The sequence below is a fragment of the Procambarus clarkii genome, chromosome 40, assembly GCF_040958095.1.
Source record: "Procambarus clarkii isolate CNS0578487 chromosome 40, FALCON_Pclarkii_2.0, whole genome shotgun sequence".
NCBI lineage: Eukaryota > Metazoa > Arthropoda > Malacostraca > Decapoda > Cambaridae > Procambarus > Procambarus clarkii.
The window spans coordinates 3,957,504-3,972,392 of record NC_091189.1 but is presented as its reverse complement, the minus strand read 5'-3'; the positions used below and the strand labels follow the sequence as shown (position 1 = coordinate 3,972,392).

At 47.3% G+C, this 14,889-nt stretch overlaps 1 protein-coding gene and 1 non-coding gene across 2 annotated transcripts; one reads left to right on the top strand and one right to left on the bottom strand.

Annotated features, from left to right (window-relative positions):
- Positions 1–4,403: 4,403 nt before the first annotated feature.
- On the bottom strand, positions 4,404–6,953 carry LOC138372981 (mucin-2-like). The gene has a single exon (XM_069339022.1). The coding sequence runs from the start codon at positions 6,951–6,953 to the stop codon at positions 4,404–4,406; it is 2,550 nt and encodes an 849-aa protein (XP_069195123.1).
- A 2,620-nt stretch (positions 6,954–9,573) lies between these two features.
- Positions 9,574–9,663, top strand: TRNAI-UAU (transfer RNA isoleucine (anticodon UAU)). The gene is given in 2 exon segments: positions 9,574–9,611; positions 9,628–9,663. It is a non-coding gene; the product is annotated as a tRNA-Ile (tRNA).
- The last annotated feature ends 5,226 nt before the right edge of the window (positions 9,664–14,889 follow it).

Below are 14,889 nucleotides of genomic sequence, written 5' to 3'. Positions count from 1 at the left end.
TGAGTGAAGTGCTAAGTGCTGATAATAGCATTTTAAAAACTAGCTGTAACCTTGATCGATGCCGAACCAACCGGTGGACCTGTGGTGGGTATGTGGGCCTGGGGGCCGCTCCAAGCAACAGCCTAGTGGACCAAACTCTCACAAGTCAAGTCTGGCCTCGGGCCGGGCTTGGGGAGTAGAAGAACTCCCAGAAACCCCATCAACCAGGTATCAACCACAGCTATGCGGCTTTTGTGATCATTGAATTGATTCTTGGTTGATCTCGATGCGTCTTGGGTATAAGTAATAACCCCTTGGACGTCCTGAGCGTTCCGGGTGCCTGAAGACAATCCAATGCTGTTATAATGGAATCTAAGAGTCGACTGAACAGTTCTGATACGCAACATCATGCCTGTGTTGACTGTCGTCTGTAAACATTTTTATTTATTTATTTATTTTATTTAGCGTATTGGGCAGCGTTTGTTTTTTCATTCATAATCAGAGGGTTTGGCGCTAAAAAAAAAAAGGGCATTTCACTTATGTTTATGAGGACGGGCTGGTGTATGAGGACGGTGGTGGTGTATGAGGACGGGCTGGTGTATGAGGACGGTGGTGGTGTATGAGGACGGTGGTGGTGTATGAGGACGGGCTGGTGTATGAGGAGGGGCTGGTGTATGAGGACGGTGGTGGTGTATGAGGACGGGCTGGTGTATGAGGACGGTGGTGGTGTATGAGGAGGGGCTGGTGTATGAGGACGGTGGTGGTGTATGAGGACGGGCTGGTGTATGAGGAGGGGCTGGTGTATGAGGACGGGCTGGTGTATGAGGACGGTGGTGGTGTATGAGGACGGGCTGGTGTATGAGGACGGTGGTGGTGTATGAGGACGGTGGTGGTGTATGAGGACGGGCTGGTGTATGAGGACGGTGGTGGTGTATGAGGACGGGCTGGTGTATGAGGATGGGCTGGTGTATGAGGACGGTGGTGGTGTATGAGGACGGGCTGGTGTATGAGGACGGGCCGGTGTATGAGGACGGGCTGGTGTATGAGGACGGTGGTGGTGTATGAGGACGGGCTGGTGTATGAGGACGGTGGTGGTGTATGAGGACGGTGGTGGTGTACGAGGACGGGCTGGTGTATGAGGACGGTGGTGGTGTATGAGGACGGTGGTGGTGTATGAGGACGGGCTGGTGTATGAGGAGGGGCTGGTGTATGAGGACGGGCTGGTGTATGAGGACGGTGGTGGTGTATGAGGACGGGCTGGTGTATGAGGACGGGCTGGTGTATGAGGACGGTGGTGGTGTATGAGGACGGGCTGGTGTATGAGGATGGGCTGGTGTATGAGGACGGGCTGGTGTATGAGGACGGGCTGGTGTATGAGGACGGGCTGGTGTATGAGGACATTACCCGTCCCTCACATTAGTTATCACTAAACTCACAACTTTTTAAACTGGTTATCTCTACTTCTCTCTTGTTATCTCAGGACGTTTGCCTCCGTCATTACTGGTCTTCCGCTCCCCCATGATAACACCTGAGGCCTCGCTCCTGCCCTGCATGTGTGTAGGAATTTATTAACACGCACACTCTATGACCCTCATGAGGATTCGAACCTGCGCGGCCAGTGGCGACCTTCATGAGGATTCGAACCTGCGCGGCCAGTGGCGACCCTCATGGGACTACCCAATACCAATACAGCTTCACCATCGAGTGCCAATACGTGATTGGCGATCCTGGAACCCCTCATGATTCCACTCAGCTTCCACGACCATCCACCACCCGGCTACACTCGTGGTGCATTGGTACAATATGCACACACGAACAATAGAAGGCAAGGCCATTACAACTATATGGCGCTTGGAAGGGATGAGGATAAGGATTTAGGATAGAATGGGGATGGGAAGGGGGGAAGGAATGGTGCCCAACCACTTGGACGGTCGGGGATTGAACACTGACCTGCAGGAATCGAAACCGTTGCTCTACCGTCCAGTTCAAGTAGTGTTCAGCAATCCAGTTTCTGGAAACTTCTGTTCTTACGCTTAGTGCACTGCAATGTTGACGTTATAGATCACAGCGTAAACAAATTCGGAGTTTTCCTGAAATTCAAATCAAATTGCACTGCAAGATTGACACTACGAGGGTCAAATGAGAGTCTGTCTCGGTGGGTTAGGTGGGCTGCCTCGGTGGGTAAGGTGGGCTGCCTCGCTGGGCAAGGTGGGCTGCCTCTGTTGTCATCTAGAGTAACCTAACTCTCGGAACCTAATCAGTGTGAATAATCTCTCTCAATATTAACATCAATTTCTGATCCAAATGGTTGCTACCTTTCCTCAGCAACAGCTCTGAGGTCACAGCAGTCAGCAGCCTGTTTTCAAAACACAGGGTCGTTGGGGGTCACACAGGGTCGTTGGGGGTCACACAGGGTCGTTCGGGGTCACACAGGGTAGTTGGGGAGTCACACAGGGTCGTTGGGGGTCACAAGTTATCAACCCAATACTGACACGCTATAATCGTCGCCAACAGAATGTTGGTTTCAATTTTGAGGCCTATAAGCCTCTGGAGGGTTATTAAGGCCACCGCTCAGGTTACTGACCAAACAGTAAGTATACTTTCGTCCTGGACATAATTTGGGACTAATTGACTAATTGCCCGAAACGCATTGCGTAATAGTGGCTTTAGGCATTGTATGTAATAGCTCTATCTATATATCTATATATCAATCCATTAATGTAACATCACTTGTATGTATGTACCTTACCTGAATAAACATATTTATTTATTTATTTATTTTAATTCACAGCGTATTTACACCGTGAAGGAAGGTATACACCTCTCAGAGTACACACTACATATATATATATATATGTGTGTGTGTGTGTGTGTGTGTGTGTGTGTGTGTGTGTGTGTGTGTGTGTGTGTGTGTGTGTGTGTGTGTGTGTGTGTGTGTGAGTGTGTGTGTGTGAGTGATTGGAGTAATGCATCACATTGTAAAAGCGGTCATTTAAACACAGAGGCGGAAGACAGTGCTTTACTTAGGTCAACAACACTACAACACGTGGATACAGTCACGAGGAAACATCACTACAGTCTGCTGTACCCCGCAATGTTTACTATGGTCACCGGACTGGTCTCTAAAACCAACAACAACTTTTGACATTTATATTAGATATGTAAATGATAAACAAAATGCACATAATGTATAAATTTATACTTGTGGATCAATGTTGTGAGATTAGCACTGCGGGAGTCGAACCGAGGAAGTTAATACATCATCAAAAACAAAAGGGGGCATCGGATTCACACCATACAGGTCAAATACTGGCTTATTAAAATCTAAATAATTCAAAACGTATTTGGCTTATAGAAAACGTGAACGTGTTCGAAGGCATGGTTCGGAACGGGCTTCGACCACTTTCAGTTTGTTTTGTAAACACTTCCTAAATCAGTGTAATAATAATCTTAATTTGTAACTGAAAAAAATCACAAATTACTGCACCGTATGAATGTTGCAGCCTGTCAGTTGGGTGACTGCTCACCCAATATATATTCTCATATGTATATATATATATATATATATATATATATATATATATATATATATATATATATATATATATATATATATATATATATATATATAAATGTTTACTACAAACCAATTTTGTTCAATAATAAGTTATTATTTTAACAAAATCAGTTCAATTAAAGATTGAACATAAGCTTACACACAGGTTTTGACTATTGTTTTTGGACACTTCTTGCAACATTAAGATGTTTCCTCTCTGGATCACAACACTGAGGCGCTGAAAGGCAGGCTGGGGGCCCCCTTGGCTTCCCAAACATCTTTAACCCGCCAAACACACGACGAAACGCCGCTACAACGTTCGAACAAAGTTTAACACCTCCTAACAATTGTAACAACCAATATAGCAAGTTGTAAGAACATTCTAATACGTCATAAAAACGTTATAACAAGACGTAACAACTTTATTACAAGGGAAATCATACGGACCGTGACGTTGGGTGTTTGTAAGGTAACTCTGCGCACATACCTGCCCGCCAAACACACACCGAAACTACGACGTTGCTACAACGTTCGAACTAGTTTTAACACCTAACCAGTTAAAACAACCAATATAGCAAGTTGTAACAACGTTCTAATACGTCATAAATACGTTAAGCCAAGATGTAAGAACTTTATTACAATTTGTAACTAGCAGAAAATAAAGACAGTTACGGTGTGTGTTTCCAGGGTGGCCATCACCAAGGAGGAAAGGGTCAAAGAAAAGCTTGGGCAGGAGTAGAGTTGGGTTAGCATATAAAACTGTTTGGTCTCGTGCCTGATTAGAATGACGGGGAAAGTTTTATTAGAGAATGATGAAGGTATTGGTTATATTGCCTCATCCAGAGGCTCTTAAGTTCTAGCAGGGGGATTATGTAAGGAAGAGCTTCCTCTTGGAGGCTGGGTATTGAGTAAGAGCCAAGGGGAACTCAGTTGGTGGACTCGGGAGACATTTTGTCTCTACCGAGCGCTGGTTCTGGGAAGACAGGTCGTTTTTAAAAGTTAAACGCTGAGCTTTCCGAGCGGTGCGAGACGAGATGGATTTTGAAGGGCGGCTCTTGTGACTATTTGGGGTAATTTTTTTGTTTTTAAGTGGTTTGAGTTGATGAAATGTGGAGGGTAGAGTAGACAATTTGCCAGTAGATGAAGGTGTTGTATGATGCAGAGGCAAACAGTCAGGGGGAGATGGAAGTGCATTTGCCCCTGAGGAAGGCTTTTTTGAAGGTGGGTCTTCAGTTAGCTTGAAAGGCATTTCGGTTGGTGGCTCCGGGAGATTGTTGACCTCGGGGTAATATTTCCTTCCAGGAAGATTGGAAGGAGCATTCCTAGTGTGTCCCTTCCTCGGAAGCGAAGGTGGTGTGGAGTTGAGATGAGAGAGTGTCGGTGAAGCGGGACGCGATGTATTACTGGTGCCGTGGCTGCTGATGGCGTTGAAATGTCCAGATGCTTGTTTAGGCAGCTGGCTGGGAGGCATTGGCAGAGTTTTCTCCTTCGTCAGACGCTGGCTGGGCGGGTCTACCGAAGGTGGTGCTCGAATGTCGAGAGACCATGTCGGAGAATTTGTTCTGCTTGAGTTGGAAGAAATCTGAATCGAGCAAGACGACTCTGTTGGTGAGTCTCTGCAGCTGAGCTCGTCACCGTGGAGTCCCGATGGCTGGTTGTCACCGTGGCTATCGCAGATCTCACCATCCAGGCGGGGCGACTGTGAGGCAACGACAACATTGCTATATTTACGGTCATGGCTCATAGCAACATTGCTATATTTACGGTCATGGCTCATAGCAACATTGCTATATTCACGGTCATGGCTCATAGCAACATTGCTATATTTACGGTCATGGCTCATAGCAACATTGCTATATTCACGGTCATGGCTCATAGCAACATTGCTATATTTACGGTCATGGCTCATAGCAACATTGCTATATTCACGGTCATGGCTCATAGCAACATTGCTATCACGGTCATGGCTCATAGCAACATTGCTATATTTACGGTCATCGCTCATAGCAACTTCATTGTCATCACATGTTGTATTTTCAAACGTTGTTTCTACAATGTTTGCATACGTCACAGACATCTTGTTAACTTGTTTTAATTTAACCGTCTTAGTCTCTGTTTTGGGAGCAGATGGAGGTACCTGGCCACTGTCCACAGTGTCTTCATTAACATTGATCTTAGCCTCGTTCACCCGAAGTCTAATCACTGTCGACGGTCTGGAGGTCTTCCTTACTCGTTGCAAAGGAGAAGTTACGACCTTGGGAGACGCAGGGCGCTGCCCAACCGCCTCCGACAGATCCTCTGCCGTCTGCGTCTCCGACTTCTCTTCCAGACTCGCATGAATGCGTTTCATCCACATATACCCCAAACTCTCCTTTTCATTTATTATAGTCAAGTTTCGCCTCTTGATTTTCTTGGCATTTCTGATCTTTTTGGAATAGTAGAAGCCCAGACTTAGTGTGCCCAAGACGAAGACGGTGGTCAAGAAGGTTATGATGATGTAGGAAGCGCATGGTATCTCAGGCGCTGTTGTTGTTGCTGGTGGTGGTGAGGATGTTGTTGTTGTTGCTGGTGGTGGTGAAGAAATTGTTGTTGTAGATGTTGTGGAGGTCATTGTTTCTGTTGTGAGGGACGTTATATTAAGGGTGGTCGCGTTTGTTGTGGGTGACGTCGACTCTGTTGCGGCTGACGTTGACTCTGTTGCGGCTGACGCCGGCTTTGTTGTGGCTGACGCCGGCTTTGTTGTGGCTGACGCCGGCTTTGTTGTGGCTGACGCCGGCTTTGTTGCGGCTGACGCCGGCTTTGTTGTGGCTGACGCCGGCTTTGTTGTGGCTGACGCCGGCTTTGTTGTGGCTGACGCCGGCTTTGTTGCGGCTGACGCCGGCTTTGTTGTGGCTGACGCCGGCTTTGTTGTGGCTGACGCCGGCTTTGTTGTGGCTGACGCCGGCTTTGTTGTGGCTGACGCCGGCTTTGTTGTGGCTGACGCCGGCTTTGTTGTGGCTGACGCCGGCTTTGTTGCGGCTGACGCCGGCTTTGTTGTGGCTGACGCCGGCTTTGTTGCGGCTGACGCCGGCTTTGTTGTGGCTGACGCCGGCTTTGTTGTGGCTGACGCCGGCTTTGTTGTGGCTGACGCCGGCTTTGTTGCGGCTGACGCCGGCTTTGTTGTGGCTGACGCCGGCTTTGTTGTGGCTGACTTCGGCTTTGTTGCGGCTGACGCCGGCTTTGTTGCGGCTGACGCCGGCTTTGTTGTGGCTGACTTCGGCTTTGTTGCGGCTGACGCCGGCTTTGTTGCGGCTGACGCCGGCTTTGTTGTGGCTGACGCCGGCTTTGTTGTGGCTGACGCCGGCTTTGTTGCGGCTGACGCCGGCTTTGTTGTGGCTGACCCCGGCTTTGTTGCGGGTGACGTCGACTCCCTCGCCATATTTGCTGTGAAAATGAACACTCTCCCTCGTTCTTATTTAACAGTAACCGTGAGGCTGCTGCGTCACTTTCTTTCGCTCCTGATTTCACTGTAGCGACAGTTGTCGTTCCTTGCTACTTTCTGGCGACGTCACTGTCCACTCACCTGCTCCGTGACTGACCAGCTTGGTTATCGTGACGGTGAGTTATCTCGCACGAGGAGGTCACGAGTGATGTATAACAGGAGACAACGTCTCGAAGACAACGTCTCGGAGATGACGTCTTGGAGACGACGTATAACAGCCGACGTCTCGGGGTAGACGGGTGAGTGTGTGTGGACGTCTCCGGCAGTACGCACTCGCTACAGACATCTACTCCAGGGAAGGCAAGCCGGGGTAGTGGAAGCGGCTCAGTCTTGCGGCGTTTGTGTCGCACACACGCTTCCTGGTGGGTTATCTCTCCCTGTCCAGGGCCCGATACACCTCCCTGCCACACCCTGTTATCGGCGCCACACCTCCCTGCCACACTCTGTTATCGGCGCCACACCTTGGTACTAGGACAGTGGTTGCTCTGCAGTAAATATACGCATTCGGCTCATATTTGAACCATTCCGGGTTCGATTCCCGTGCAGGGCGGTACATTAAACTCGTTTTCTTACGTATGATGCCTCTGTTCACCTATGGACACTGGGTACCCGGGAGCTAGCCGACTGTTTTGGGTTGGTCACTCGATAAGCCTAATACGTTTCCATATACACATACAGCGATGTCACCAATGATATCAACACATCTGGGATCACATATAACTGAACGTCTGAGATCACATATAACTGAACATCTGAGATCACATATAACTGAACGTCTGAGATCACATATGACTGAACGTCTGAGATCACATATGACTGAACATTTTTTTTTTTTTTTGAGATATATACAAGAGTTGTTACATTCTTGTACAGCCACTAGTACGCGTAGCGTTTCGGGCAAGTCCTTAATCCTATGGTCCCTGGAATACGATCCCCTGCCGCGAAGAATCGTTTTTTCATCCAAGTACACATTTTACTGTTGCGTTAAACAGAGGCTACAGTTAAGGAATTGCGCCCAGTAAATCCTCCCAGGCCAGGATACGAACCCATGACATAGCGCTCGCGGAACGCCAGGCGAGTGTCTTACCACTACACCACGGAGACTACAATAACGACTACAACATCTGAGATCACATGTGACTGAACATCTGAGATCACATGTGACTGAACGTCTGAGATCACATACGACTGAACGTCTGAGATCACATATGACTGAACATCTGAGATCACATGTGACTGAACGTCTGAGATCACATATGACTGAACGTCTGAGATCACATATGACTGAACATCTGAGATCACATGTGACTGAACGTCTGAGATCACATATGACTGAACGTCTGAGATCACATATGACTGAACATCTGAGATCACATATAACTGAACGTCTGAGATCACATATGACTGAACGTCTGAGATCACATATGACTGAACATCTGAGATCACATGTGACTGAACGTCTGAGATCACATATGACTGAACATCTGAGATCACATGTGACTGAACGTCTGAGATCACATATGACTGAACATCTGAGATCACATATGACTGAACATCTGAGATCACATGTGACTGAACGTCTGAGATCACATATGACTGAACATCTGAGATCACATGTGACTGAACATCTGAGATCACATATGACTGAACATCTGAGATCACATGTGACTGAACATCTGAGATCACATATGACTGAACATCTGAGATCACATGTGACTGAACATCTGAGATCACATATGACTGAACATCTGAGATCACATGTGACTGAACGTCTGAGATCACATACTACTAAACATCTGAATGCACCTTTGTGCATCTGAGGGGCACATCTCAATGCACATCAGAGTGTACTTCCGACCGCACACCTGACTGCATATCTGAGTGGACACCTGAATGCGAGTACTACACAAATATATATGTAATTGAAAAATTATATACCGCCAGAAATTTGAGCCCAATAGCCTTCACACCGCGGTAACCACTGGGTGAACTACTTAGCTTAGATACCTTTGGTCTCCAGGACCGGCATTCATCAAACACTTGCGAAACCTGTACATCTTTTTCAGCAATCATAACTGCCATGTTTACATTTAAACAGTTTACAAGCTTCGCAAATTCGCGTTCCAATGTTATTATTCTCATAAGCAACCTCGATGTGCTTCAGCACTCACAAACTCTTTAATACATGTATACAAAGCCGCCCCTGATGGAGGAAAGATGCACGGGTTTCGTAAGTGGTCACACAAATGCCCAATACCTTACGCTTTTTATTTAATAAACTATTTATTTTCCTGTTTGGGAAGAGCAGCTTCTTCAGTATCTCTGCCAGACACGTGGGCGGTACCACAGACACGGGGGAGATACCACAGACACGTGGGAGATACAATATACAATTAGTTTCAATACAAGTACAATATACAATTATACAATACAAGTACAATATACAATTAGTTTCGTAACCCCCATGACATTAATTAACTTAATCCAATGTTGTGTTTACCATTGTCAGCTGATCTGCCGGCGGAGGTACTCCAAGATGGCTGACCGAAGTCGTCGCGCTCCAGTGGCGCAATCGGTTAGCGCACGGTACTTATACGACAGTGTCTGGGCCATGCCGGGGTTGTGAGTTCGAGCCTCACCTGGAGCAGGCGCTCTTTTGTTTCCTCGCCTCTTTTGGCCTGCTGGCTGGGGCATGTCTCTTGTTTCCTCGCCTCTTTTGGCCGCTGGCTGGGGCATGTCTCTTGTTTCCTCGCCTCTTTTGGCTCAGGAATCTGTTGATTGACAGTTGAAAGGCAGAACCAAAGAGCCAGAGCTCAACCCCCGCAAGCTCAACCGGGTGAGTACACACGTACACGTACGTGGTATTAGATCATTGATATTATATAGCTGCCATCTCTGGGTTTCACTTAGAAGAGAGAGAGAGAGAGAGAGAGAGAGAGAGAGAGAGAGAGAGAGAGAGAGAGAGAGAGAGAGAGAGAGAGAGAGAGAGAGAGAGAGAGAGAGAGAGAGAGAGAGAGAGAGAGAGAGAAAGAGAGGAAGTAACAGAGGCAGTAGTAACATCAGTGACAATTATCTCAGCACATTATCTGTTCTCTGTAACTCAGTTAACAGTATCCGGCAAAACTTAACTACCAATTAATACATAGTTATGACCAATTTGCGGTGTCGTCAGAACAAGTTCAGCTTTCAGACCTTAACGGTGCTCCCTATTTTATATGCGTCAAGAATGAATAGTCTGCGTGGTGTAGTGGTAAGACACTCGCCTGGCGTTCCGCGAGCGCTATGTCATGGGTTCGTATCCTGGCCGGGGAGGATTTACTGGGCGCAATTCCTTAACTGTAGCCTCTGTTTAACGCAACAGTAAAATGTGTACTTGAAAAAATGAATGGATGATGGAAACAAACTGGATGAAAAAACGATTCTTCGCGGCAGGGGATCGTATTCCAGGGACCATAGGATTAAAGACTTGCCCGAAACGCTACGCGTACTAGTGGCTGTACAAGAATGTAACAACTCTTGTATATATCTCAAAAAAAAAAAAAAAAAAAAAAATGTGTATAACCACATTAACCTAGGGCGGCGGCTGGCCTAAATACAGACACACATGTATTTCTTATCCTCCGGGAAGGGACGTTATCATTCCCGTGAGTTTTATAACAGATAAGGCCAGATATCACATCCCTTAAATAATTGGCGTCTAGGTGGTGGTGGTGGTGGGGGGGGGGGAGCTGATATTATCTGATGGGTTAAAGGGAGGGGGGAGAAGGGAAAGGGAAGGGAGAGGAAAGGGGTAGGAGAGACTGCACCTTTATGGCACCCTACCCACCACTATCCTGAAAGCACTGAGAGCATTGCTATCTGATAGGCACTGATAGGCACTGGAGAGTTAGGTCTACCTGGAGAGTTAGGTCTACCTGGAGAGTTAGGTCTACCTGGAGAGTTAGGTCTACCCGGAGAGTTAGGTCTCCACGCCTTCACTTCTTGCAAGTCTGCGATCGATCCCCGACTGTCCATCACTCCTCCGTCTTACAGCAGCTGTCTGTCCTCCCATCCCTTCCGAGTGCTACAGATATTGGCTTGGCACTTTCTCCTGCATATTATGTCTACCTTCGTAGTCCTAATGATGATCTATCAATCATCTACAAGACTGATCATCACGCTACGTTATATTGTAAATATATTGCAGTCTTTGTTATGTATCGCCCGTGAGACTTGATTGCTCGGTCTGTGGGTTGAATTTGGATTTTGTTGTTGATTATTAAAACACAAACGGCATCGTGAAATATTTTATTTGGTTGAATAATACTGTAACACCAGGGGTACAGAAGAGGCACAGGGATACAGAGGCAGCTGTGGCTGCTGTTCTCAACAGTCACCGTAACAAGGTAGTACTAACACTAAACACCTGTGTACAGCAGGTTTTTTGGCAGATGTCTTAAACTTGGTTAAGTTAACCACATGTACGACGATCACTATTTGGTTACCACTGCACGAGAAGTGCTGCTGTTTGGTCTATGATTAATTATTATTGACATCATTATTGGCAAAAAATGAATTACAATCTTGCCTAATATGAGTAATTCAATTAGGTTGACCAGACCACACACTAGATGGTGAAGGGACGACGACGACGTTTCGGTCCATCCTGGACCATTCTCAAGTCGACTGTTCTCACAATCGACTTGAGAATGGTCCAGGACGGACCGATACGTCGTCGTCCCTTCTCCTTCTAGTGTGTGGTCTGGTCAACATTCTTCAGCCACGTTATTGTGACTCTTCGCCTGCAATTCAATTAGGTCTTTGCTTAACTCTCTCGTCAGGAATAGGGCTTGTCTCCGGTATCAGTGAGGCTAGACTTCACTGTTTACCATTGCTGTGTCGTGTACAATTTATTCAAAAAATGTATCCAAGCGAAGGATTTTCCCCGCAACCATCAGAGAGGAGAGATTAGGGAGAAGATGTGACTAAGGAAAGATAAAGAGGGGTACATAAGGCCTTATAGACACAGGTAACGAGAAGGAGAAGTATTTGATACATTCTTTAAGGGTCTTAAGATACATTCTCTAAGTTCCTGGATTTGATTATGTTCAAAAGAATTTTGATATGTAATCATGTGATTTAGTAAGAGACCAAGGCAGCTCATTTGGTGGCACTGGAAGAAAATCTTTTATTGAACATTGGGTGTGTGAAGACAGGCTCTGTTTAGACACTGAACGCTGGGCAGTTCGAATAGAAAGAAGTGGAGACAACTGCTTTCGTATGGAAGGGCATGAGCGAGGTTTCTTAATTTGGTTGCTTTGGTGAAATGTGTTAAATAGTGTAGACACTTTGTAGATAGATGGCAAACAGTCAGGGGGAACTGGAAGTGCATTTGCCCCTGAGGAAGGCTTTTCTGAAGGTGGGTCTTCAGTTGGCTTGAAAGGCATTTCGGCTGGTGGCTCCGGGAGATTGTTGACCTCGGGGTAATATTTCCTTGCAGGAAGATAGGAAGGAGCATTCCTAGTGTGTCCCTTCCTCGGAAGCAAAGGTGGTGTGGAGTTGAGATGAGAGAGTGTCGGTGAAGCGGGACGCGATGTATTACTGGTGCCGTGGCTGCTGATGGCGTTGAAATGTCCAGATGCTTGTTTAGGCAGCTGGCTGGGAGGCATTGGCAGAGTTTTCTCCTTCGTCAGACGCTGGCTGGGCGGGTCTACCGAAGGTGGTGCTCGAATGTCGAGTGACCATGTCGGAGAATTTGTTCTGCTTGAGTCGGGAGAAATCTGAATCGAGCAAGACGACTCTGTAAATGAGTCTCTGTAGTTGAGCTCGTCACCGTGGAGTCCCGATGGCTGGTTGTCACCGTGGCTATCGCAGATCTCACCATCCAGGCGGGGCGACTGTGAGGCAACAGAAGCGTGGCTAACTTCACGGCAGTGGCTCATGGCTACCTCATTATTGTTATTCTCCTTACGTGTTTCATTTGTAAAAATATTGCCAACACTATTCTCATTCGTCTCGGTCAAATTGTTTATGTGATGCCATTTTAATTTTCCAATATTTGTGTTCGATGTTGTGGACAACATCGAAGGTTCCTTGTTCCTCATTTTTGCATTGTCTTTAACCTTAAGTCTGACAACTTTTGCTGGTCCGGAGGGTTTGAGTATTACTCTGGAACAAGACTCTCTCGCTGCTTGGAACGAAGAGCTCCCTACTGTAGCGTCTGAGACCCTCTTCTTCCTGAAGATGCTGTCATCCATCTTCCTCTGAAGTCTTGTAGTTTGCCGCCTTCTCTTTTTCCTGGTATGATAGATGCTGAGACCGAGTACCACTATGAGAAGCAAACATAGAAGACAGATATTAGCGACTTGCGTGTGGAAGGTGTCGCGGCAGTAACTGGAGTGGTCTTTTCCTGATTTGGGGCCGTTTAGTGTGTTGCTGATTTTTGTGGTTAATGTTACCTGATTTGGTGTTACTTGTGTTGCTTTGCGTTGTAGCGACGTTATCCCGTTTGTTGATGTCATGTTTGGTGTGGTTGGAACGTTTTGTGCTGTTACATCTGATGTGGTTAGTGGGTACTTTGTTGAGACGTCTGATGGGTTTGTTGGGTTCACTGTTGTGATGTCTAATGGGGTTGGTGTTTTTTTTGAATTCAGAGTGGGGTAGTTTTCCATACTGGACCTGGAAACACCTTGCATCGCTTCTTGTTAATAGCTCAGTGCAGCGTCACTGTTGATGTCACCATTGACGTCTTTGTAGCATCACTTTTCATGTCACCGGTGACATCTCTGGCACTTGCACTTAATATTGTCTGGCACCGGTCCTCAGGCTGTACTCCCCCACTTTGCAGCCGATCCCAAAGACGCTTTCAACAATTTTAACAAACCGTATACTAAAAAAACTTAAATTTTCTCAAATTTAAATTAATATTTCATATTAAAATTTTGTGCGTAGTTAGTTCTCTAAGTTAGCTTAAGTGGTGTGGTTCTGTTGGCAATAGAGTACACCAGTGAATCACTTAAAGAGATGCGATACGAACATAGGGAATTGTTCTATAGAACACAGGGGGGGGGGGGGGGGAATATTCACTGCCAGAACAAAATCTCTCGAATGCAATCAGTTGCAACTCGTGTGTGGAGTGGTTGTCAGTTATTGTTTTTTTTTCGTCATTAATATGGCAAGTGGCGGCCGAGGGATTGGCCTGGATTAGCGCGCTTTTGGCCGGTGATTATGGTGATTATGAAGACCAACTGGGGAACCAGCACCTCCGAGACGTCGCAGAGGTGCTGGTTCACAACTGACGTCTTGACCTCGCTGAGGCCACGTTTCACAGCCGACGTCTCGGAGCAGACGTCTGAAGGGCGCGACGTCTCACGACTAACGTCTCGGAGCAGATATCTGAAGGGCGCGACGTCTCACGACCAACGTCTCGGAGCAGACGTCTGAAAGGCGCGACGTCTCACGACTAACGTCTCGGAGCAAACGTCTGAAGGGCGCGACGTCTCACGACCAACGTCTCGGAGCAGACGTCTGAAGGGCGCGACGTCTTACGACCAACGTCTCGGAGCAGACGTCTGAAGGGCGCGACGTCTTACGACCAACGTCTCGGAGCAGACGTCTGAAGGGCGCCACGTCTCACGACCAACGTCGCGGTGCAGACGGCTCCGCGGCGACGTTCGGCAGGCGGCGACGCCTTGCACCAGGCGCCTCACAAGTGTGGCGTCAGGAAAGACGTACCTCAAGGGGGGGACGTATATGAGAGGGACGAGAGGGCGCCACCAGGCAGGGGAGCCGACGCGTGGCAGCCCTCGGCCAGCTCCCAGACAACACCATCCTCCAGCAGTGTCCGGGGGCTGTCCTCACCGGTTATCTTGTTTGTGTTTTTTTTACAGGCCGG